The sequence below is a fragment of the Bactrocera latifrons genome, unplaced genomic scaffold, assembly GCF_001853355.1.
Source record: "Bactrocera latifrons isolate USDA-ARS-PBARC rearing strain unplaced genomic scaffold, ASM185335v1 scaffold_166, whole genome shotgun sequence".
Classification (NCBI taxonomy): Eukaryota; Metazoa; Arthropoda; class Insecta; order Diptera; family Tephritidae; genus Bactrocera; species Bactrocera latifrons.
This window is the reverse complement of record NW_017535141.1, coordinates 108,078-134,291: the sequence shown is the minus strand read 5'-3', so window position 1 is coordinate 134,291 and position 26,214 is coordinate 108,078. Positions and strand designations below refer to the sequence as shown.

General features: G+C 35.7%; 1 protein-coding gene across 1 annotated transcript in view; it reads left to right on the top strand.

Moving 5' to 3' along the window:
* The window catches only part of LOC108966610 (homeobox protein homothorax), a gene marked incomplete in the record, with an annotated part of 311,261 nt that extends 286,095 nt beyond the window's left edge, over positions 1–25,166 (top strand). The window contains 2 exon segments of the mRNA XM_018929605.1: positions 2,523–2,671; positions 25,084–25,166. Coding sequence (XP_018785150.1) covers positions 2,523–2,671; positions 25,084–25,164 — 230 coding nt within the window.
* Positions 25,167–26,214: the final 1,048 nt, after the last annotated feature.

Below are 26,214 nucleotides of genomic sequence, written 5' to 3'. Positions count from 1 at the left end.
TGATATTTAATTACATATTTTTCTAATTATCAAAACTTAGTTTGCTTTTCTCATCAAGTCAGTACTAAGTAAATTTCAGTAATACGCTCCTTAATCTAATCTACCCTTCAGAAATTAGAAATTGGATTTCATTCAAAATTTCTTGTTTACACATGTCCTTTTGTTATCTGTGTGGCGCAACAAGCAACTTGCCACATTACAACACAACTCACCGGCTATTAAACTACTCATTTTCAGATGCAGTGATTCTAAGTAAGCATTACACACACGCATACACTGGCCAACATACACTTACATTGTTGTCGTTAGTTGTGTAAATATGGCAGTATAAAGTACCGACATTCACCTGGACGCTTATCACTGCTTTATCTAAGACATGGTGTTGTCAAGAAGCGAGTCAACTCAACCGGAAATTTACCTAACAACCACAGCTTAAGTAACTTCCGTACTAATTGTGGCAGGATTTGCGTAGAAAACCAACCAATATACCCACTTACTTGCYTGTACTTTCTCGAAGATGCGCACATAAATAACATAATTTCTCAAGATTTCTCAAAATGCATATATCCCTGGAATACAAGAAGCTGTGTTGGTTGTTTGCTCTTGATGTGTGTACAACATTATCATGCTGAAGAAAATTTCAAGTTGTTTGTGGCAAGCAAAGTACTATTTTACATATCAAACAGTGAAATGATAAACATTAGTGAGACAAAACAATGAGGCGCATTACATGATAACATTGCGCACAAATAATGATTATATATTAATATACATATATCTATGTACATTAAAGTACAGTATGTGCTCAAGTAGGTGCGTTGCATGCTTAGTTGAAATTACCGCCAGAAAGTCARTGGTTAGCTACTGATAGTAATTCGCTTTCAGTTTGTTGATAGTAAGTCTCCATTTACATACATACTTATAAATATTTACGTTTGTGTGTATGTGTTTGAAGTAAATAAATGTACACGCATAACTAGTTGTCCTCAGGTCAGAGTCAACAGCTTCGAAAACCTTGGCGAAACGAGTCAACAATTTACGGATAGTTAGATAAACTTGGCTGAAAATTAACCAAACACTCATTTAATGCCGAAATTATGCATGGACATTATTATGCGTTGCATTTGGGCATAATGACAAATATTAATTTTCCACAAACAAGCAAACAGTCAGATGAAGTGAAGCAAACAGAGTGCTTGAGTTCAGCGCAGGTGCGGGATGCGGCGCGTAGTGTGTAGAAAGTGAACGCTATGCACTGATATTACAGTTAGTTGGCGTAAAGTAATTTAAGTTTTTTAATGTAATTAATTTTTTAAAATTWATTTTAATTTAATTAATTTTTGTTGGTTTAAAAAAGTTGAAGTTTGTTAAGGAAAGTTTTTAGAAAATTACTGAAAGTAAAAAACTATAATAGTGAGAGCTCCCTGAAAGCTCTTGATTTCATAAGCATAAGTTTTTTATTGGTTTTTAAAAAATTGAGTAGCGGAAAAGTGTAAGAGTGAAAGTTTCTGAAATTAAAAGCAGAAGATTTAAGATACATATATGTATACYCAAAAGAAGTTAATGAACAAATATYCAAAGTGGCTTGAAAATTATTTATAGTTAATTCCAAGATTGACTTRAGACGAAAATTGTAATAGTGTAAGCTTCGTGAAAGCATCTCAAATCAAATGTACTATGCATTTCAGTAACATTAAGAAAAGTATGTGGGGAATTAAGATATTCTCTTCATAAAAATACCCAAAAGGCTTTCATTATCTACGGCGAATTAGTGACAAAARAAGGGAAATTTTTCAAAATACGAAAATTATGAAATAAATATTTTTTCAGCAAAAATAAGAAGTAGAGGTATTTTTTTAGAAAGCTTTCACATATGTGCTTTGACCTTTGTGTAAAAGCTTTGACCTTAGTTTTAAAACAGTTTCATTTTAAGACGCTTTCACATTTTTAATTTATTTGTGAAAGCTCGGCATTTACATTTAATAAGTAAGAGAAAGCTCTAATCTTAATTTTAAAACAATTTAGTTTTTGTAATGCTTCCACATTCATCTTAATTTTAAAACAATTTAGTTTTTGTAATGCTTCCACATTCAAATTTATTCAGTGAAAGCTCTGGCCTTAATTATAAATTAACTAAAAATATTTATTGTAATATTGATGACAGTATTCTTATTTCTTTCTCAAAAATGAAAAAATGCCTCACTGGCGTAAAACAGAATACTGGAGTGAAAGCTACAAATTCTTGCCGAAGAGTTAAGCAACACTTGTGTAAGCCTTTTTAAGCATAAGAGCGGAAGTTATTAAACACAGTGTGAAAGCTTTATTACTTAAAAATAAACTCACGCATAATAAATTGTATGCAAAATAATATATTAACAAYTTCAGCGGAAAGAGATGAAATTAATTCAAAATTTTTGTGAAAATGTATAAATTATAAAAACAAAAAAGTAAAATAAAATTATTATTATTCTTTTATGGCTTCATGCATATTAATATATATTTTTCCACTTTTAATTTTCCAGGTGACGCCAGCAATGCCAGTATAGGCAGCGGCGAGGGCACAGGCGAAGAGGATGACGATGCGAATGGTAAAAAGAACCAAAAGAAACGTGGCATTTTCCCAAAAGTAGCAACAAATATCTTAAGAGCGTGGCTGTTTCAGCATTTAACGGTGAGTAGGCGTGCACACATACATATAAAAAAGATAACAATCTAATATTGTTGCACACAATTTTGGAAGAAATTTTTAAGACAGTGCTATTAAGTTACTCTTTAAAAATAAATCATTTCTGTCCAAATCAATGCCGTCGCTGTTAGGTATGTGCTGTGTAATAATTTTTTGGTTGTAAAATTGCATAAATTTTTGAGTTTTTTTTTAGTTGAAAAAAAAAAAACGTATTTTCTTCTATAGTCTTGTTTATTTGAAATTTTAGCAGCCATTTTTCTGTTTACACAAAACATTGAAGATTTATAGTTGTACGTTTATAAATCAAAAAGATTTGTACTATTTTATGTAATTCTTGGCCTAGGCTTGGCAAGTATGAATTATGCCAGCGGATGTTTGAATTGTGCTGCCAAGTGTTGAGCGGAAAGTCAAATAACTAAAGAATTATTGCGGCGTACAATTGCCAATAAAATGGTTTTTGGTTAGGTGAAAATGCATTCATCACAACACACATGCATACATTACGTAATTATGTGAATAGTATAGCTCATCTTATATATTTAGTTTAAGCAAACGCTTATAAATCTATGCTTAATTGCCTGTCCACTAGTTTTGCAAAGTTGTAAAAATACAACTAATTTTTATTGCCATGAGCTTTCAAGTTGGTGGATACATATATATTGCTGCCAGAAAGTGACTATTTTTAAATTCAAAAAAATATTTGCGTTATGCCAGAAACAACACTTTTTATATAAAATTCACGCTGACCCTTCAAATATGACCACTTGTTAATTACACGCTTATCTTGCAACAAATTATCTAAACTAGCATGACTGCTGTATGAAATGTATGGTGACGTTACAAGGGTGTGGACTATAAGCGGGCAAGATTGCAATAGTAAGCAAAGAAACATTAATTTTTGTTGCAACTATAATACCTTTCACAAACAAAAATATTTTCCATACGAAAGCTTGATTTCGATATGTCAGTTTGCACGATAGCTATATTACATAGTATGCTAATCTAAGTAATATTTGCAAAGATTGCCATGCATAATAATATGTGAAAAATTTCATTAACGTGAAATAAAAAAGTTTTCCATACGTGGACTTCATTTTGATCGTTAAGTTTTTATGGCAGCATAGTTTTCCATACGTGGTCTTCATTTTGATCGGTAAATTTTTATGGCAGCTAAGTGTTATAGTGGTCTGAGCTTAATTATTTCTTCGAATATTGTATAGACTTTAATTCATGTGAAATTTCGTTTGGATATCTGTTTAAATAAAAAAGTTTTCCATACAAGAACTTTATTYCGAACGTTCAGTTTMTATGGCAAACTAAGCTATAGTGATGCAATATTAATGGTACCGTCAAATGAGGAGATTCTTGATGAGAAAAGGTCGTGAGTAAAACTTCAGATCGACATGTTGTTTCAGCTGACAAATTAAATAAACTGGTGTAACGGTTCTGATATTATCTGTASAGAATCTACTATAAAACATTGAATCCACCATTTAACGCAAAAKAAATCATGAAAAAATCTTAAAACTGCTTGATATTTGCAGTCTTCTTTGCTAGCGTATAACTGCTAGGTGAGCAAGTAATATTTCCACTAGCCTATTTAGTATCTGAAGATATGCAATTTCTTCATTCGTTCACCTGCTTATAAATATACACAAGCCCAGACATATATTACAAACTCTTGTASATACATATATACCACAGCAACTATCATCATATCCACATGCAGTAGATAAGAATCTTTGCGCCGTTGCGTTTCCATTTTTTTTTCACCTACTCCACGTCGCTGTGATACCTGAAACTAGTAGCATGGCTTTGAGTATAATATAGTTGTTGTTGTTTTTGTCTTCACCGCTTGTTATTAAAAGCTACTGCCATTGTTATTAAACAAGCTGATATCAGAGTTTTATTATTGTTATTACGACCACTACAGTTGCAGCTAACGGGTTGCCATACTTACGCRCCGACATGCAAACAAACATAAGCACATGCCTTTAACATATGTATATATGTATGTACATATGTATGGACATACATATCGACATACATATGTACTTGTATATCGCTCACCTTATTTGCTTATTTCCCATTTTTATTTCATATTATTATTTATTTACACTATCGTGCACACATACATTACATACACACATGCAATGATATCTCAAAGTCTGCGCCGTGTATCTAAGTATGAGCAGTCATTCTGCGTATGTATGCATTACTAGCACACGCAGCCGTAAATGATTTCATATCACTCTTTCCGCACTGCGGCTCTCCCACTATACACACATACATCAAAATGAGCACACAACATTTTTTCCGTGTGTTTTTTTGCGCTGCTCATAAATGCGATTAAAAATATTTATTCATTTGTTTTTGTTTTTTCGSCGCGCTATACACGCATACACACACACGTTTATAAATATCTACCAACAATTAAATGCTTCGTAAACAGCCGTGGCGCCCATTGGAGCGCTCTCACTCCCATCACTGTTCGGTAGGTGGAGTGATATTTTATAGTGCCATGCATTTTGTTGTTGCGCCAMGCACATACAACCAATGCGCATGATTGTTGTTGCTGTTGTTACTATTGTTGCACAGTAGCCAGTACGGCTGCCATTGGTTGAAATGTGTTGCGCTGTGTTACTACTGCTATTGTTGTTGGCGCTTGCCTTAGCTACTGTGGCTGTGGTCTAGCTGTGTTTCTTGTTGGTTTTGTAGCTTTTCTATGTTTTTTTTTCCCCTGCTCTTTATAGTAGCTACTGGTGTTGTTACCAGTTTTGTTGTTGCTGTTATTGTTGTTGCACGGTGACGCCGGCTGGCAATTTACTAGCTGGTGTAAAGTTTACGTTGGCGTGCGCTAAATTAAGTATGGCCGCCATCCGTTTCGACACATCTCGCTGCTGATATGTACATATATCCGTATCTAAATATGTATAGTATACTATAGTATATAGTTGTCGACTTGAAGGTGAGCGGTACGCTTGCGATCGAGCAGGTGGGCGGTCGAGAGATCAGTTTTGGTAAGGGGAGGTACTTCAATGAGTGAAATTGCGCAAAAACTTTGGGATTAACAAGCGAAATGGCACGATATTTTGTAGAATATGTGGRTAACTGCAATAAAAATAAAAAATAYAAATTATTTTTAAATAAACAGCGTAAACTCAGTGATGACATTTTGGCGAAAAGGCCTTTTCTGGTAAAAAATAATTAATTTAATAATTTTTTTTTTCGACAACTTGAGGAGAATTGACCCATAAATTGTGTTGTATTTCATATTTATCTATAARGAACAGGTTCATCTGTTAAAACTTGGAATTCAAGTATGTAAATTTATAATTTTTTGAAATTTTTCGMCTATAGTAGACTTAACGAGTTACTTATGTGTATATAAAACAGAATCTTAAAAATACCTTTATAGGGTGGAAGACTCAAATTCTTGTTAAGCCGTTTGAAATATTTGGAATGTCACACGAGGAAAGTTTGATATTTCCAAAGTAGCYTTTTCACTTAATAAACACTTTGATGGCATGATCTCCATAGAGTCCCAATAAATGGCCTAAATTTGATCATTTATTAAGGAAGCATGAAAACAGGAATATAATTCTAACTTTATAGCTTTACTAAACGTCTATTTTGATGTATAAACGCTTTTATATACACATTTCCTTATAAAATGGCAGCTACAAGCACAACCTTCGGAAACAAGTTTTTCAAAAGGGTCTGGTAAGGGGTATGAGCAAAATTTTAGATTGAAGAGAATCAAAACTAAGGGAATACTTCACATATATTTCAGCTGAAAGAAAAACGGTCATGGCTAAATTGACTTAGGTCTTTACAACATCGTGACAAACTTGACACTGTTCCGGGTATAATAATCTTACGTACTTTACTAGATAATGTTACTACACTGCTATAGTCAACATTTGAAGTACTATAGATGCTTTCAATAGCAAAACCAAACTCGGGCGGTTTCGAAAACCTTTCAATTTCAAGAAAAAGGCGTTTAAAGTCTGTCGCACCCAAACACTTCCACATTACAGGGAATTACGAATTCTACAGGGCAAAAATATTTATAACAAGATGCTACCATTTCAATAAGGTGTTTAGAACACTAAAGTGTAGTATTAAGGCAAAAAAATTGTTGTTTGATCATCCCAGCTTCCCCAAATACCTCAAACGAATCAGCACTCTCTACAATCAACCATAAAATCAACTTTTCCCAGAGTAACTTGCAACAATAATCAACGACCATTCAGAAACGCTTTAACATGAAACGCCAAACTATTCAACCTCAACTAGGCAGATTACAGCAACTATTTGCAAAAACCGTCACAGCTTTGGCATGGCAATAAATCAAAACGTCTTGCTAGAATATAATATAAGAACTGCGGAAAAATTGCAAATCCACTCAACACGGCATTCAATCGAACAAAAGCATCCCCCATTACATACAGTTGGCAAGRAATTCAATTTGAAATCAATACACACAGCCACACATACCAAATATAAAATATTTTAACTAAATCCTCCACAAAGCGTCACTTCAGTCAATGTGCTGGGGAAAAAGAAAATTCATTGAGCTATTGAATGATGTCGATGAATGGCAAGTGAGCAAGAAGTGAGGTGCAACAGAGACAATTTCACTTAACAGCGCGCATTTACATAAACAGTACATACGTACCTTGCAACGGCAAATAAATGCGTAACTAAAGCGCGAATGTTAAAAAGTGCGTGGCAATTGGCAGTTGCAAGTGTATGCGCCAACAAAAACAAAAAGCAAGAATCGGCTAAAACAATTTTCTTAATGCTACTGCAAATCGGCGCTAATAGCATTAAGGGTAATAGCTCAAAACGAGCGGTAGGTAACGCCACAACAACAAATATGCATGAAACGCGCTATTTGTATGTGCAACGTATTGTGTGCTGCGCTGTTGTGTACGCAAAAGTAAACATGAGCGATGCGCTGATTTAAACGGCAATTCATCACTGTCGTCAGACACATCCTCGCCAGCGTCTGCGTCCTTCTCTTGTTTAATGCTCAAATGCATTAGCTATTGGGCGGGGGCGGTGGCGGCTAWTAAGATGGGATGCTGATAGTGCGGCAACGGAATAGCATTTTGGCATGCATTATATAAACATATATACCAAGTTACAGCTATTGATGTATATATATATATAGAATATTCATAGACTTTCAGTCGTTTATGTGCGTATTTTTAATGTTTTCGCCAGCGGCCTGCAGGTCAATTACATTTSGCCGAAATAAAACTCATTTCCGTTGACTATATTTGTTGTTGTTGCTTACTTGTAAATAGAAGTTTGCTGCAGAAATAAGTAAGTTTGCGTCTTCGGTCACTTTTTTGCGCATATTGATCTATGGCTGACCACAAAAAGTTCACCGATATGCCAAACCTGCTGCGTATAGCCGCAAAGCTCACAGCATCTACTCGGTAACGGCGATTTTCATGTTTTTCCATTTCAATGTTTTTTTTTTTTTTGTTTTGTTTTTTGTGGCGCTTACGGTCATCTTCATTTTCCTGTTTTTCTTGCTTGTTGCCAAAACTGTAATGGCTTTTTCAAAACAATATTATGAAATACCATTAAGATTGCTATCAATATCTCATATAGCGAATGCAGCAAGTCTATATATAAATATATATATGTGTGCATGTATGTGTGTATGCCAAACACACTCCAACTATACCTTTTTACCGTTCGATAAGCAGTGGTAAACTTAAAAATTAACTTAAACCACATTTTGGTCAATTTCGTAAAGCTACTGGCACTTCCTTGCCGCGCCCATAACCATACCAGCTTAATGCGTCTAATGTCCTTTTTGTTGCCGGCCATTGCGGTCAGCGTCATATCGCCAGCAGGAAATCTTCGAAAAAAAATAAATGCATTTGCAGTCACTGGTGTAACGAGCTTTCTTTAGCACCGACATCTGGCAAGAGGAAGCAGCAAGTGAATAAAATAAAAYTTGATAGTTTCGTTTGTCGCCGCCAGCACACACATGGACAGCCAAACACACCAAGTAAAATACGCATTTAATATGTGCGCAGCATTTACTTGACCGGCAATTGACCAAAACTACCGAAGAAAAAGTGAATTGGTAAACATTGCCGAAATCAAAGCTTATCTAAATTGCTAACCACAGGCACACGCACATATACACAGGACAGCGTTTGCATATTGGATTTGAGCAAATGAGACATATTTGTTTGTGAAAAGGCAAATTTCGAAAATTATCGAACTTAAGCAGTTTGCATTTGCCGCTCAAAGGTGGCCGCAAAGGCAAGCAAATATAAATATTAACCYTTTCTGATTACAAATGATCAGAAAAAACATATAAACCTGCAGATAAAACTCCAACTACACACTACTTTGGCTAACTGCTTGCCACAACTCCCAGTGTGGGTCATTCTGCAAATGCTTGCAACATTTTGTATGCTTCCTGCTTACGCCACTGCTTAACCTAGCTTTGCGCGTAGCGGACACAAAATGGGGCATAACAAATTTGTTTAGATCGGAAGTGTCATTTAGAGGTCCGGTCAGTATTCGCAAAACCCATTAAGCGTATACATTTCAATGGCATACGCAAGCCATTCGCAAGCATTCAAAACCGATTTGTGCACATTCAAAAGTTATTTGAAGTCACTTGACCGCCACGGCTGCTTACTTACTTTGTGGCAGTTAGTTGAGTTTCATAGTTTGCTGGTATGTAGTTTAGTTTGATGGCAAAGTGGTCTAAGAAATTTCTACTCAAACAGGGTCTATGAAGGTCAGAAAAAGGGTTTGACTTAAGCATGATTTTCTTTTTATAGTTTTTARKWTTAAAGGGTGTTAGGCTTTAAATTRGACATGGATAAAGCAAGAAGAAAAGTGATGCGATAAGGCACAGTTTGTGTAGTTTTGTGAAATGAAGGATTGCAAGCTTTTATGAAATCACACCGAAAGCTTTCGATTAGTTAAAGAGTATAAGTTATATGCTGAGGAAACCTCATTTATTTGCAAAAAATTATCAAAATTATRTGATAAAGTGGAGATTGACAGATTTTATGAAAATACAGCGAAAGCTTTCACTAAACGCTTTTAAGAAGTTGGGGAGATTTTATTTTATGTTTAGAACAGCGACATTAATTTGCTAAAAATTAAAAGTTGAGAAAATCAAGAGCTTTGGCAAAAGCGCTGTTTGAAAGCTTTTATGAAATTATGGTGCCTTTACAAAATTGGAGATAGCAAATCATTATCTGAATAAAACGTCATTTAATTGCTTAAAAAAGTTAAAAGATAAGTGGTTTTGTAAAGCAAAGTGAAAATTGCTATTAATTTCGAAAGATAGTTTAGAGAAATCACAGCAAAAGCTTTTAATAAATTAGAAAGAAAAACCTTTTACTAAAAAATTAAGAGCTTTGGCGAAAGCGCAGCTTGGGAGCTTTTGTAAATTAACAGTAAAAGCCTTTACTTTATATGAAGAAAACGTATTTTACTTAGTTAAAAAAGTTAAGAAATAAGCGCTTTTGTGAATTCGAGTTTGAGAACTTTGATGAAATAACAGTACAAACTATAATTAAACTGAAAACAAAAACGAACTTTTTACACAGAAGACTTCATTTATTTGCTTGAAGAAGTTTTATGATAAGAGCTTTTGTGAAAGCGAAGTGAAAGCTATCAATCAGCTTTTATTTACAGGATACTCGACAATAGTGATAATTTAGCTTAGAAAGGATTGCAGGTTCCGCAGGAATTGCGGGGTATTTAAGAGTAGTCAGTATGCGCAAAATGTATTTAAAGAACTCGATTGTAATATAAATTTGTAGGATTTCGTGCTTTTAAGCAATTTATGACCCAAAAGTAAAAAGTATTTAATTTAATTTTTAGCTCTTCTTTGGAGAATTAATAAAATCTTCTTTAAAATTCTGTCACTTTTTTTTAATAATCCTACACCTGTATATACAAATGCACATTTTTATAAAAAATCCCCAAGCATTTTAGTATGCACTTGGCGTGTGTGTCATTACCATCAAAGCCATATGCCAAATGCCATATCCAACGCCAWCGACCGATCGACCATTTTGTGTCCGCATTGCGACACCTCGAAGCGTTAAACAAGCGCCCAAATGGCTAAACCAGCACACACACATATGCAAACACACAACAGACAGCGTGTTTGGACGCCAGACAACCTCGTGGCTATATTAAGTGTCGATAATTAACCGTTTAGTTGCCAATTAAAATGTAAAAGAAAAAGCAAAAACACACACAAACATACATTTGCCGCCTTGGCAAGTTGGCAAGGTGCGAAYTGTGTATGGCAGCAACGGCGACGGCCTACGTCAAAAAGTTGATGAAAATGCCAAGCAAGCGACCAAGCAATCAGTCCACCAAACAACCAAGCAACCAAACAGCCAGCCAACCAACCAACCAAAGCGTCGCGACGCGTCGCGTCTTCTAAATTGCGAGGCACAAAATAGTCAAGTCACTCTGTCAGTCAGCCATACGGCCAGCGCAGTTAGCAACATGCAGTCAACCAACCACGTACGCGTCCAACGCAAAATGTGAGAAAACATCAAAACTGACATGCGTCGTCTCCGTCTTCGACAGGCGGCCAAATGTGGATGGCTGGAGAGTTGTGCTTGCCAGTGCAAATGGCAACGSAACAACAACGGCAACAACAATAAATATACAAACCGCGCCAACAAACATTCGTCATGAAGTAAACCAGTCTGCAAGCGCAAGGCAAATGCGACGCGGCAGGAAAGCGCGCGGTCGCGAAGGAGTTGCAAGCACCACTGACACGGCGCTAATGAGTGCTTATGACGAATGTGGAAATATGCATGCGCGCTGGCAAGGGTTAAGCCGAAGCAGCAGCAACAAAACCAAGAAAACACCAATATGGAAATAAAAATATGGCAAGAGAAATATGAAAAAAGCGAGTGGTGCAAAAATGAGTACAAACAAGTACGACTACATGTGTACGAATGCAGACAGCCAGCCAGTCAGCCAACCAAATGKATTGACTCAGGTCCGGTTGCTGATGGCTGATGGCGGCCGATGGCGCGGTTGGCATGTGAATGAAATGGTGCAAAAAGGAATGCCAAAGTGGAAGTGCCGGTTGCCATAATTATGGCAGTAGCTATGTCGCTGATGACGGCCTAGCTGTATTAATATGTTGTTGTAAATGCGCTTTTTTCTGCTTGCCACTAACTGTGGGTGTTGCAGTTGTTGTTGCATATGCACTTTGTTTACATTTGCGGGACAGGCTGTTTTGCTGAGCCGTGTTTATTTTAAGCCGTTAATGTTATTGTTAGTGTTTTAGTTAGCGCTGCTGCAATATGTCATTTACATACAGATATGCTGAGGGGGGTGCGTCTTGCATTCAAAAGCTGTGCATTTCTCCGCCTTCACTGCAACAATCGCGCCATAATTTGCTGTTGCCACCGCCGCGTCGCAAAGCGTRTGTCTGCTTTATGTCCRCTTCGACCTGCCCACTCTTCYKYTCCACACCACAGCTGTTTGTTGCCAGCTACWCAGGTAAACGTGTTTTTCTGAAATTAAACAGTTTGTTGTTGTAAATATGTTTGCAACACAACACAAGTGTAGCTRCCACAGCAGCAGATCGYCGCGCGCCCCACCAGCAAGCGCTGGCTGTTGTGTGGGTTGCGCTATGTTTGCCCAAACCAGCCAGCCACCGCGACATATTTGAGCAGCGCGCATATGGCAYATGTGTTGCATATTTKCTGCATATTTAAGAAATGTCAACAACAAATTTTGCGATGGTAATCTTAAATGACTTTATGCGCTGTCCAAAAAGTATGTGCGGAAAACCGCAACATTAYTTATACATAAGTATTTGTCTGCGCGCCGAAATTGAAATAGATTAAAAAGGCTGTCGCAGAGCGCACACCTCTCTAAGTTTTATTCTTGCAACTGTTGTTTCGACTGTGTTGTTATTGTTAYACAAATTTGTAAGTAARTACACAGCGCGTTTACGCCACTCCTTTGCTGCTTSCCTATGCTTGTTGTTGGRGCRCGCGCTGGCATTGTCTGTGGCGCGTCAGACATTATGCGCKTGAGGGCGACCGCGTTGAAGGCTGCGCGACACCAATGCAAATTCGTTTCATAATGGCTGCCTTGCTTTGTCTTAAAGACCGCCTTAAATGCAAATTACGCGTGCGTTGCCGGAGTGGAAAGCGTGTACAGCCATTTCATGTAACTGGCGCAGAGCGCAATTGAAATGAAAAAACGCATATAGAAAACCAAATTAAATTAATTTGTGTTGCGTCAACTGTAATATACTATATACATATGTATATCTTTCAATAATTAGTGCTTTAGTTAATAACTTTAGAATGCTCATCCGATTTATACAAGACTAGCGCACCTATAATTTATAGTCTGTGTAATTCTAATGGTGCATGATGCAAGCGCGCACAACTCACACAGTTTTCTACTCAAGCGCACTCATTCATACGTTTCCGCGCGCCATAGTTATCCTGCGCGTTGCTCCTCTACCGTATACTCACCCTACTTTTTCGCAACACTTTCTCAGTGACCCCTTTTGCAACTCTTTGCCTTCGGGGCATGACGGTAATTAATTATTTTGTATATGGCAAATTAATATTCTGTATGGACTTAGCATTTTCTACTTTATGAACTCAACGCGATTGCGCGCCACTGTCGCAACGCGGCATTTGTCTTCCTGCAACGCCAACATACAAACTGTACTCCTCCTCCGCTTGGCTGCTTTACTGCCCGCAATGCAAAAGTAATGCACACACTTATACTTACGTAAGTAATGCTGCATGCCGCAGCGCGTAATTAGTGTCAGCGTTGCAATTTGTAAGGCGCGCGCGCGGTGTGGCGCGTTGCGTTGGCTGCATCGCAACAAAAGGGTAAATTGAATTGTGCAACTCGTCGCATTTCAGTCGCACTTCACTGCCCCCCTTGCCCGGTGCCGCTGCTCGCTGCTGTGCTGTTAATGGAATTATTTGACAGGTGAAAAGGTAATGGGCGCGCATAGACGTCGTCGGCGTTGGCGGCAGCAGTGGTGCGCTAGTGGTTACTCTCTGTTGGCTTCTGAGTTATTGATGACTTACAAATTAGTTGGAATTGTAGTGCTAATTAAAATGCGCAGGCGGTGTGATTATGCCATATTTCTTAAATGGGGCCAGTTAGTGAGTGTATATACGTAAGTGTAGGTGGGTGGAGTACATGTATATTCTGAAGGAGTTCAAGGTGGTTAACGTATGAAAACAGAAGTGAAGGGAAATATGAAAAAATAGAATAGAAGACTAAGTATCTAGATTTTTTTTTAGTTAGTAGCTTCATTTTCAGATACCTAAACTTTTAAAAAATGTATATATACATATACAAGTGTGAATCACATGGCGCGTATGTGTCTACAATTTAGCTAAAAATGTTGCTCGAATTTCAAAAATTCATTTCCTCTTCAAAATGGCTGTCCTTCCGCCAAGCAGTCGTGCAAAAAGTAAATACAGAGACATATCAACATATACTTATGTACAYATACACACATACACACATTAATATATGCATATACACTTTAATAACTGCCATAAAAATATATGCAAAATAGCCAACTGTTCCTACTATTTCATTTTGTTAGCTTTCTCCTGCAATTGTTGTTATTGCCAAGTATGGCGCTATACCCCGTTATCTACGGTACAAGTGAGGCATTATTTTAGCATGAATTATATGCATTCACACGTACGCATTAAATGCGCTCGACGAAAATCCCTCAACCATAAGTCGCCCAAAAGTCCAAAGCCGGCGGAAAACAACACAACAACACGGCCAGTGTGTTGGTAAATTTGCWCAACCAAACAGGCCAGGCCAACTTGTATTTATGCGAAACCTGTGGCGCAGCTCGCCTCAGCTGGCCGCCACAAAACAGGGGTAAAATGTAACCGAGCGAACACCGCGTCCGGCGCTGGGGTGCGAGCGCTCCATTTGCTGTTGTCCTGTACACGYTTGCAGGCTGATTGGTTTTTGCACGGAATTTTGTTTGACTGTTGGTCGCTGCTGATAATAAAATAAAATATGCCGGTACACATGACCAACACCACATGCACACACACCTACATACTGCGGCTATTGGACTTTCGCAACGGATATGAAAGCTACTAAGCAGTCGGAGCAGRTTGCTATGCCCCAACACATAAAATTATTGCATGCCAATATTATTGTCTATTTGCGTACGCTGGATATTGTTTGATTGCGTGCGCCTGTGTGGGTGGCAGTTGGGGGTTGGTTGGCGCATATGTGACGGATGTTGCACGCATACATACATGAGTTTTGCATGACCTTTACACGACCCTTTATATTTGCGTAATTGTAGCAGATCAATCGTACATTCGCTTGCATATGAAACACGCCCGATGATTCATTGATTGCGCTCGCAGCAAATTAATGATATCCAAATGGTTGCAACAAGGGTTTATCTAGGGACAATTAAGGGGGGCGAAAAGTGAGTGTGTTTTAATTTGAGGCTTTAGGCGGGAGTGTAGAAAACAAGTTGTTTGATTTTTAGTTGAGTTTTGCCGCAATCAAAGTCGAAAATAATGAGTTGTTGTAGCTGAATAAGGTAAAATATGACTGTTTTTCTACATAAGAAGGAAAAATCTAAGTTTCCATAATTTCATGTTACATTCGACGGTCATGTTTTTCCACTTTCAGCTAMAGCAACTCATTATTTTTGACACTRATTGTTGAAATAATATAATTTGCAAGGTTATACAATGTAAATTATTACTATAAATCTCAACATGAGCTTCTTTCGATATTTTGAGATTTTGAAAACTATTATTTTGCATTGCATGATATTTTCTTCTTCCAAAGTTTTATTTTTGTAGTCGAAATGGACGCATTTGAAGTTCGCTTGAGCGCATTATTTGCTTTCTGGAGGTGGCTCAAAACTAGACAATAAATATGAGGAGAAAATGGTAGAAAATTTAAATTCAAAATTATTCGACAGATCATGTCTAGTCACCCCCCTTTCAAAAAAATATTGACTCAGTCAGTATAAATAACATAATTTTTTAACTTACTTCAGAGGAAATTGTTAAAATTGCTCCTCAAATTCACTTCTTCCATTATATCATAAGCCTGACAATTAGTGCTTTAATTAAAATACCCTTAATTTTTTTCAGCGAATAATTTTTTGTAGATTTAAGAGACTTAAACCGGGTTCACCTGAGTGTATAATTTGATTTTTGGGAAAGATAAATATATAGTTAAAAGAAAAAAATCACAGGGTGTCATATATGACCTCAGGCTCATAAATTATGTTTATATTGAAAATGTTAAATGTTTTTGTATTTCGAAATTGAGTWGAAAATTAATTTGCAACATGTTTTAACTTTGATTTAAAAATTTTTAAAATAAAAAAAACTTTGTTATTAACAAAGTTAATAACAATCAAATAAAAGAATTATTCATAAAAAATTTTCTTTACATTTTTTAGACCAAAAAGTCGAGATACAATGATGTTAATGAATTTGAAAATAACTTTAAAAAAATAGCACCAAATTTAATTTTTCTATGCAAATGCTAACCAAATAATTTAATCATCGAAAGCTATTAATACACGTTTTATTAACAACCAYACACATATCTATGCACACCAACCAATATTAAATAAGTTTGTGGTCCCTGAAAGCGCTTAAGCAATTTGCCACCCTCAAAGGTGCATGTATTTTCCACGATTCAGTGATTTGCATAACATGTAAACTCAGAACACAACTCTCCGGCATTATTTTCGTAGAAGAAATTGCCAATACAAATGCATACACGCGCACACACACACAACCAYACACCAAAATGCACATACAAGCATTTCACTTACTGCCAATAATTCAGTTTCATWTTGACCTCTATTCTTATGGCATCAACACGAATACACGAAACCTGCATGAGGCCGGCCTGTGCTGCCTGTGCTGCCAATGCAAGTTAATGCTATGTGCAACGCGCAGCCAACAAGACWCTGACTCGAGTCACAGAGGCGTGCCACAGGACAGCTGAGGACATATTTGGTGCAATATATTTATAGCATTTAATATACAATACACTTGCCAACACATGCATAGATGTGTATGTATGCATGYATGTGTGTTTGTGTATGCGTGCGCAATAACATTTCATGCCAATACATTACTTAGTTGCTTACCACAACTGCCAAACTCGTGTATTGCATTATCAGTTTTGTGTGGCAGCCTTAGTCTACGAACATTGCATATGCAAAGGCGCACCTAACTCTAATAACTACCTGTCGCCAGGCACCACTACGTGTGCAGTTGCTAGTGCGCCAAGCGCTGACTGCTCCAATAATCGAATATACACTATATGTTATTATTTTTGTTAGCATTTGTGGTTGTTGTTGCAGTTGTGGCTGTTGTTGTTGTTGTTGTTGTTGCACTACTCCTAGGACATGTCATAGCGAAGCGTAAAATGCAATTTTCTATTGGCAGTTGTCTTGTAAGGATAACAACGTTGCATGCATGCAGCATGTACCGTTATAAAGGAGAGCTGCTCGCTGAACTTTGACTAGCAGCAATACGATGACAGTGCGGCCAAACCCACTTTTGATTGTCACAACATGTGCACATTTATTGCATTTGCTAAGTGGAGAAATGTCGAGAAATAAATGTAAAATTTTGCAAATGTGTGTGCGTGCGGGAGTGTGTGTATATAGGTGTACATATTTCTATTCAGGTGCATAAATATATGTATGTGTGTGTATGTGTTTTGTGCCATTTGCTGTTTAGTGTCTGTCGTACATGTCGAAAATGTCATTTGTTGCATGAAATTTACCGTTTTCTTATGCAAGAAATACGCCTCTGCTACTAAATAACGGAGCTGGGGATATGAGAAAATAGCAGTACATTACAATAAAAATGAACAAAGCMAGCAAGCAAGTCACAGTTATTCGAAATATTCTCATATTAAATTATTTGCATGCATTGTTGTTATTATTRTTGTTGTTACATTCATGCTGTGCATGCGGCGACACTGCACAATGCAATGATATTACAATTTATGCAAAATACGTTCAAATTGAAAATTCACACATGCCCACACATACGTATATACATACATACATATATATAGTATATACATACACATATATATAAAATATACGTACATATGTGCCGTAAGACGTCTGAAAGCCGGCAGGTGTATAAACCAGATATTTTCCTTCGCCCCTATGCCTTCCATTCCAACAAAAACCCATTGCTTTTAAGCAACTTTAGTTGCACACRTACATACATTGCAATGTGTGTTGTTGTTGTTGTGCAATGCTTGTAGTGTACAACTGAAAATATTTCTTATAAGCTGCGCCCACTACAACAAGTGAATTCTTGAGTTAAAATGGAGTTTAGTTATCCTTGCGGGTAGACTAGCATTAAGAACACACACAAGCGCACATTTGCATACTACATACATGCACACATTTATTACACTTATGCATATATGCACATACATGCACATATATACACATACATACATATTTATATGTGTTTATGGCTGTGTAACTTTTCCTTGCCAGAATTCWCGTTTGCCTTGTGCGAAATGCATTTTCTTTGTTTACTCGTTAATAAATTTAGTTCGGCAATTGGGCGTCATTGCAGGCAGCTACAAGACAAGGTGTTGCCTTTATATGCAAATAACGGCATTTACAAACTTTCATATACAAATGCATTTTGGCGGCCATTTGCTGGCTGCACCGTCTGTCTGGCCACTTTTCGCTTGCATTTATATTTACCGTTAAATACACAAACACACATGTATAGAATTGGAATTGCGAATCTCTCCGCGCTCTTTTGCTATTTTTCTCACATATKTTCATATTCTACTTGCCGCATTGTTGTTGTTATTGTTGCTGTAATTATACGTTCATTGGCATAGTATGACCAGCAAGTAGTCAACAGACATAAATTACCTAGCGGGAGTATATTAAAATGGAATTTATGTTATTTAACACACATGCACATACGGCACGGTGCCGTTATGTCTTATGCGCACTTTGGCGTTGAGTTGCGAAGTTTCACAAAGTCAGCACTTGCAGATCAAAGGCTAGTTGGCATTGCTATATATTTATGCTATACATACATATGTAACTTTTTATACATGTATGTGTGCATATGTATTTCCCACCTCTATATAAATAAATATTTTGACATTTTAAGAACTTTTTATTATGTTCATTTCAATTTGTTTTCAAAGCAATTAAAATGTTTGTGCCATTTGTTGAGTGAAAATACAACAACAAAAACGCCATATTTTATAAATTCATTCATTTCGATATTTGGTTAAAAATTTGTGGCACAAAAAGATGCTGGCATTGCAATCTTAGGTGGGTTTTGAAGATAATTTGTGATATCGTCGTGCCTAGAATGCAATCAAATAAATAAAGAAAGTCACTTCGAATTTCTTAAACGATTATACAAAGTAAAGTAAGTTAAAGATTCGCACTTATGTGAAGAGATAGTGAAAAATATATAGGAAAAAATATATGCAAATAAGACATGAATAGACACTAAAGAAAAAAGAAAACATTGCATATCATATAAAATATGGTATATCTACACCAAACTCGACACAGATTATTATATAAGGCAGTGCTATAATCCCTGAAGAAATTGCTCAGATCGAACTACTTTAGCTACAGCTGTCATACAAACTGACTGCTAAAAATCAAGTCCTACTATGGAAAGCCTTTTTATTTGACGAGAGATTCGAATTCGAAACAGATTATTATCCAAGATGGTGCTATCTGATGGTGCTATAGCTCTGAGAAAATTATTCCAATTGGATAGCTATAGCATACAGCTGCCATACAAACTGATCGGTAAAAATCTAGTCCTTAAATGGAACACCTTTTTAGCTGACAAGGTATCTTCATCAAATTCAACCCAGATTATTATCTAAACCAGTGYTATAATTTCTGTAGAAATTATTTGGGTCGGATCGCTATAACATATAGCTGTCATACAAACTGACTGATCACAGTCAACTTTTTCATTGCCAACTTTTTATTTGTGTAGCGTATWATRATTTCGATTGAACATRTTTTCATGTTTCGTCCTTTCGATGGCTTCTCYACAACTAAAAGTAGTCAAAATGTCGCTTAAAATATACAAAACTAGTTGTGTTCTCGTCACTCTTACCGCAGTTTGTGCTACATTATGCAGCAATTCAAAAAAGTTGACAWAKCAAGTAAAGAAAAMAATTAAAATTAAATTAAATAAAAAAAATATTGTAGGCAGCATCCGCAAAACAGCAAACAAAACGCCCACATCTGCCGGAAGTTGAAAGTTGCATAAACCCTTTTCACATTGCTGAGACTGGCTTGGCTTTTGTTTGGCGCGTGCTCAGAAACCCTTTAGCCCTTACAACATAGTCCAAAATTTTTTCTTTTTTTTTTTTGAAATGAACTTTTTTTATTTAAAACACCAATGAATGCGAACACGAAATTCAATATTAAATTTAAATGCATGCGTATGTGTGAGCCACTGAATATTATAATATCGTGCGTTGCAAGCGAAGCGAAACAATGGCCGCTGTTGGAACACAATTGCATRGAAAGGATATGCGCAGCGGCTGGTTGTGTGGTGTAAAAAAGAGGATTTTCATGAAAATAGGCAAACAAAGGCAYCAAATGAAAGGAGTGCGATTAAAAAAGTCGAAATAAAAGCAGGACGCGGTAAAGGTGTACGGCATACAAAAGCGCGTGAGTGATGAACAAATGAATAATATAAGAAAATGTGAAACGGGAATCACAACAGACTATGAATCGTTATACACATATATACATATGATTTGTTGGTTGGGTATACATACGTATGTGAGTATGCTTAATTTGGTGGGGTAAAGATTGATGCAATAATCAAAACGGAAAGGTGCACTTCTTAGTCTCATGTGTGTTTTTGTTTATTCGTGAACTTTGTTTTTGGARTTTCGAAAAWATATGTATATATATGTTTTAATGCATTGCTTGCGGAGAGAAAAGAACAAAGGTTTCCGCCCACGGCATAATTTGTTCAGACAAACAATGAATGCTTATGCAAGAAAATAGTAGTGCATATGTTGCACAAATACAACTATATACATTTGTATTTATATGTTATTACATGTGTATATTTACAAATTCGGTCTATATAATCGAAGCAAACAGCTGGTTTAAAATACTACTCCAAAATCTCTACGATTTTTGTGGAGACTAAGTCCAGTTCATAGCGCCGATATTGGCAACAGAAGTTGGTTTATCATTAGAAACTCAATAATTTTAACATAGAAACTGTTTTAGATTCGACATGCATTACAAAATGGCGAATCGCACAGTCTTTACCAGTCGTTTCAACATATTGACAGTACCAGCTGGGGCACCCTGTGCTGATATTCACTTAGTTAAATGTTGCTTTTACATGCATATTCCTATGTATGACAAGATGGCAGCTAGCTAGCTAGCGAGCAAATAAGTTATAAATGGATGATGGCTTTTATAGTAAACATTTTTTTTTGGAGGCACACAGAAACTGATCTAGAAAACTTAACCTAAACATCGTTTCTGAAAAAACAATTTTCACATTATACATTTCTATAAACTATTGACACTAATATTGCTTATTATACCCTGTTCATATATATAAGTGTTTAGAGTGGCGAGCAGAGTCGATTTATGATAGCCATATCCACTTGTCTGTTTATACCCGAATTGGGTCCTCACTTTTTGAGACATCAATCTGAAATTTGGAACACACAGTTTTCTTCAAAACAGTCCCTTTCTCCCCAAAAATTACCAATATCGGACTACTGTGGCATATAGCTACCATACAAACCGATCGGCCAAAATCAAATCCTTGTAAGGAAATCTTTTTTATTTAATAAGATATCTTCATGAAATTTGTAAAAGATCGTTGCCTAAAAACACCGTACAATCTCTGAAGAAATTGTTTAGATTGGATCACTATAGCATATAGCTGCCATACGAGATGATTGATCAAAATTTAGTTCTTGTATGGAAATGTTTTTTATTCGGCAAGTTATATTTATGACATTCCGCACTGATTATTTTTCAAGACAACAGTATAATATCCAAACATTTTGGTTCAAATCGGATTGATATAGCATATAGTTGCCATACAAACCGGACCATCAACATCAAGTTCTTGTATGGAAACTGTTTCCTCTGATGAGATATATTCACAAAATTAAGCATGGATTTTTACCCAAGTCAGTGGTCCAATTTTTGAGCAAAGAGGCCCGATCGGACCACAATAGCACATGGCTGTCATACAAACTGATTAATGAAACTAAAGACCTTTTATGGATTTTTTTTTTTTTTATTCAAGTTATCTTTATGAAATTCCCCACAGATTATTTTTCAAGACAACAGTACAATCTCCGAAGATTTTTGTTCAAATCGGATTGCTATAGCATATAGCTATCATATAAACTGATCAAACAAAATCAAGTTCTGATATGAAAACTACATTTGTGAAAGGTATTCCAGCTTTGCTGCAAACTAAATTAACGTTTTTCTGCTTCTATTCTTACTAAACTTACTAGCAATTACATTATTATTATTAATACTTCTATTTCCCTTCAATGATCTTCTCGTATAAAAAACGCCASTAATAAATTTCCATTTCTAATTTTTTGTCAATTTCAACTAACACCAAAATCTAACAACAAAATCATTGCTCTTCCAACGCTCATGCAGTGCACATACACACAGAAGTAGTCTGGCGCAGGCAACAGGTTTTGTGGCGCCACCATTTCTACACGCACATACCCAAACAGAGACAAAGCCCAAAAGTAGTCGTATCATGGTAATAAATATGCCATCATTATCAGTATCGAATGACAACATTAATTGTTTGTTTACTTCTAAATATAATCATCAAATTGGACACTGTAAAGGCAACATGTAATCGCACACACACACACACACACACACACACACACACACACACAGACACACAAACGAGGCATATCATATGCATTTCGAGGCGCGGAGATAAGTATTGCAGTAGACACGCTGCGTTGCATAGACACTTCATAACAATAAATAGATAAAAGCTATATGAAATATAAGAAAGTGGCCAAGTCGTATGCGACACATACACATACATGATTTTATATATATTTGTAGTTAATTTCGGCTGATAAATATTTTCCATTAATTTATCAGTTAAATTGTCATAAAATCAAAGTAAATATTTATTTTGGCTTGCAACCGAAAAGCATAAAAAATTATCAAAACTAACGTTAAATAATTGTAATAAACAGTTAAAGCGCCAGCTACTGGTTGTAGCTGGAAGTGTGTGTGCACTTAAGTAGCTACGAGGCTTAATTTTTCAATATGTGAAGTGTGGGTGCAAGTATATATACATACATACATACATCTATACACACATACATATGCATATGAAACAAAAATAAATATATATTTATATGTACATATGTATGTATGTTGTTTTGATAACAATGCAGCAATTGTTCACATACACACATACATATGCGTGCACACACAATTGTTTGCTAACATTTGCCTTGTCTGCTTACTTTCCTTTTGACTTTCGTTTGATTTCACTTTCATATATTTTTTAACAAAAAAAAAAAAGCACAAAAACTACAAAAAAAAAATTGTTTGCATTTGACTATGATAGGCTTCAGTTGTTGTTGCCTGTTGCGCCTAATTTTAGTGCATTTTTCCCCAATTTCCAGCACTTTGTTTACTCACTGACGCCACTSTGGCGGCTACTGGTCGCCAAGATTTATGAGGGCGTGCATTGGGCCGAGCGCTTGCCGTTGATGGAGGCCTTTTACCAAAAACAAAAAAAAAATAAAAATAAAAAAATAAAAAAAAATATATAACAATAAAAAACAACAACTAAATGTTGCATTTGTTGCTTGAAACTGCATTTAGGCGCTGCCTGCCACCGCTTATTTAGGACATGTTCAAGTGGATGCTCCGGCGCTGGAGTTTAATTGCAAATAACCACATAGACTTGTTTGGCGTTTAGCTTACAACTTWCAACAACAACAAAACATACAATATATTGAAGTGTTTGACTAACTTTGTGACCAACTGAACTTTTCTGTTTATTTTATTAGCAGGAATACCCAACTGCATGCGTAAGAGTGTGTGCGTTTGTGCATATATACAAGTATGTTTGTATGTGTGTGCGTGCGCCAGAGTTTTTGTGCGCTTATTAAAATGTCAGTTGCGCATAAAGGTGCTGACAGTTGGATATAGCGTACATTTGATTGATCTGTTCTGCTGCTAATCGGTTTTATTACACATGCACGCACTTACCACCACATGTATGTAGGTGTTTTCGTTTGTATGGGTAGTGTTACCGTTTTGTGGCATCCAGTTTATTAAGTGTGGCGCTGCATTGACGTTGTTTAGATAAGTTAGAAGCTGTCAAAAAAATCCTTAGTTAAGAGTAGAACACACTTTTTTATCGAGGTGCTTACAAGTGAGGGGGTTTTTTGAAATACATATATATACATATTTTTAAATATTCCCCCTCCGAGAACAAAAAGAAAAAAAAGAAAAATACATATAACATATAATTGTTGTGTTTAGTTCAATTTTGCGTCGCACTAGACTAAATTTTACATGCTGAAGTGCAGTTTTCATCACCATATTGGCTGCTGAGAGTTAATTCTCCAAATACTTCGTAATATTTTAGTAAAAATTACTTGTGGAATACATTTCTAAATAATTCGTAATGTTTTAGATAAATTTACTTCTGGATTGCTTGGAAATTTTGGCCGCATAAGCAAAATGTGTTCATTAATTCTCAGAATTACAAATAAGTGATTGCTTTGCAAGAGATGAAGGATATATGTATATAATAAAAATTATAAATAAATATGCAAGTGGGATATATGTACATACATATGTGGACACATATAAGCATCATTTTGATTTTTCTCATATTATTTCTTATCTTCTCTTTGAAAAAGCTTCCAACAACTTTTCTCAAAACTTTCATCGGTTTGAAGACGTCTTAAAAATTAGAAATATGAAGATTTAGAATTAGAATTAGCTCTTATTTATAACAAAATATTAGACTTAATTCAAAAAATATTAACATATTCCAAATTTCAAGATAATATTTAATTTATAATATTTACATGAAATATTTTTTCTGATTTTTTGATTTTTTAGCAAATTTTATTTTTTTTGTAAAAATGATAAAATCATATTTGCCAAATCCTATGAAAAAATTTATTTTTATGAATGTTGCCAGTTAACAGTCATAAATACATATTTTATTAGTTGAAAAATTTAAAAAAAGATAACTTTCTAACAACTTTACTTAAAAAAGATTTTTTGTGCAATTTACTATATATTACAGCATCCCTACCCCTCCGAGGATCAGAAAAAACAGTTGGCGCAAGATACCGGCCTAACGATACTGCAAGTGAACAATTGGTAAGTAAAGCGTTTTCAAATCATAAAACTAGTTAAGACCGGTGCTGCCAACTGAGATGAAGAGTAAAATATTTAAGGGCTTACATGGGTTTATTATTTTCTATTGTTGCAAACATACACTATTAACAAAGAAGTTCTCAAATTTTTGGAAAAAAATTTTTTAAACTCGGCCATTGCGATGCTATTTCAAGAGACCCCTCGACAAATGATACGGCCGCGGTAAGTGTCTTACTAGGTACCAAGCAAAGAATGGTAGAAATAATGCAAATATTGGCATACAATTTGAATGCACTGTGGTTTATTCAATTTTTTTTTTTTTTCAAAAAATAATTTTGATTGCTGGGTTTAGAGAAATCTGAGCACGACAAAAAAAAAATTATGCACCAATACCTACGGCAGTCGGGTCTACCTAATAGGCACGAAACCGAAATATCATACAGCCAAAAAATTATGTGTACGGCAGCAGTTCTCAAAATTATATGRGGAATGTTTTCCACCAACAAAACAGTATAAATTTTTATATTTGCCACACGAAATTCTACCAATCAAAGCTACGAAAAATCATTTACGCCGCAATTACAACTAATCGGCGGATAAAATATTTGTTACATGCATTGCTGGAAAGTTTTTCATTTAATTTTTATTTCTAATCTAACAGTTGTCCAACAGTTGGGTTTGTAAGATAGCAAACAAATAAATWAAGAAAAACAAACGCAACATTTCGAGTAAATTAAAATGTAGATGGAAWTTCTTCGACTCACGCGTAGCACCGAAAATATCTTTAACAAACTTTTTCTATTAAAATGCTTGTGAATAAGTTGCACGGACATATATACATACAATATATTCCAGTGATGGCCTCAAATCTCGGATATTCGCTTTTTAAAAGTATTTCATGCGCTCATTGCCATTGCTTAGACGCCGAAACTTCTTTCCTTTCAGCGGGGAGAACACCGAAGAGGCGCGTAAATTGTGAAAAAAAAAATCCACAAAAGTTTTAGCAGCCGAAAAMAATCGAAAACAAAAAAATTCACGCTTTAACTTTAACGAACGA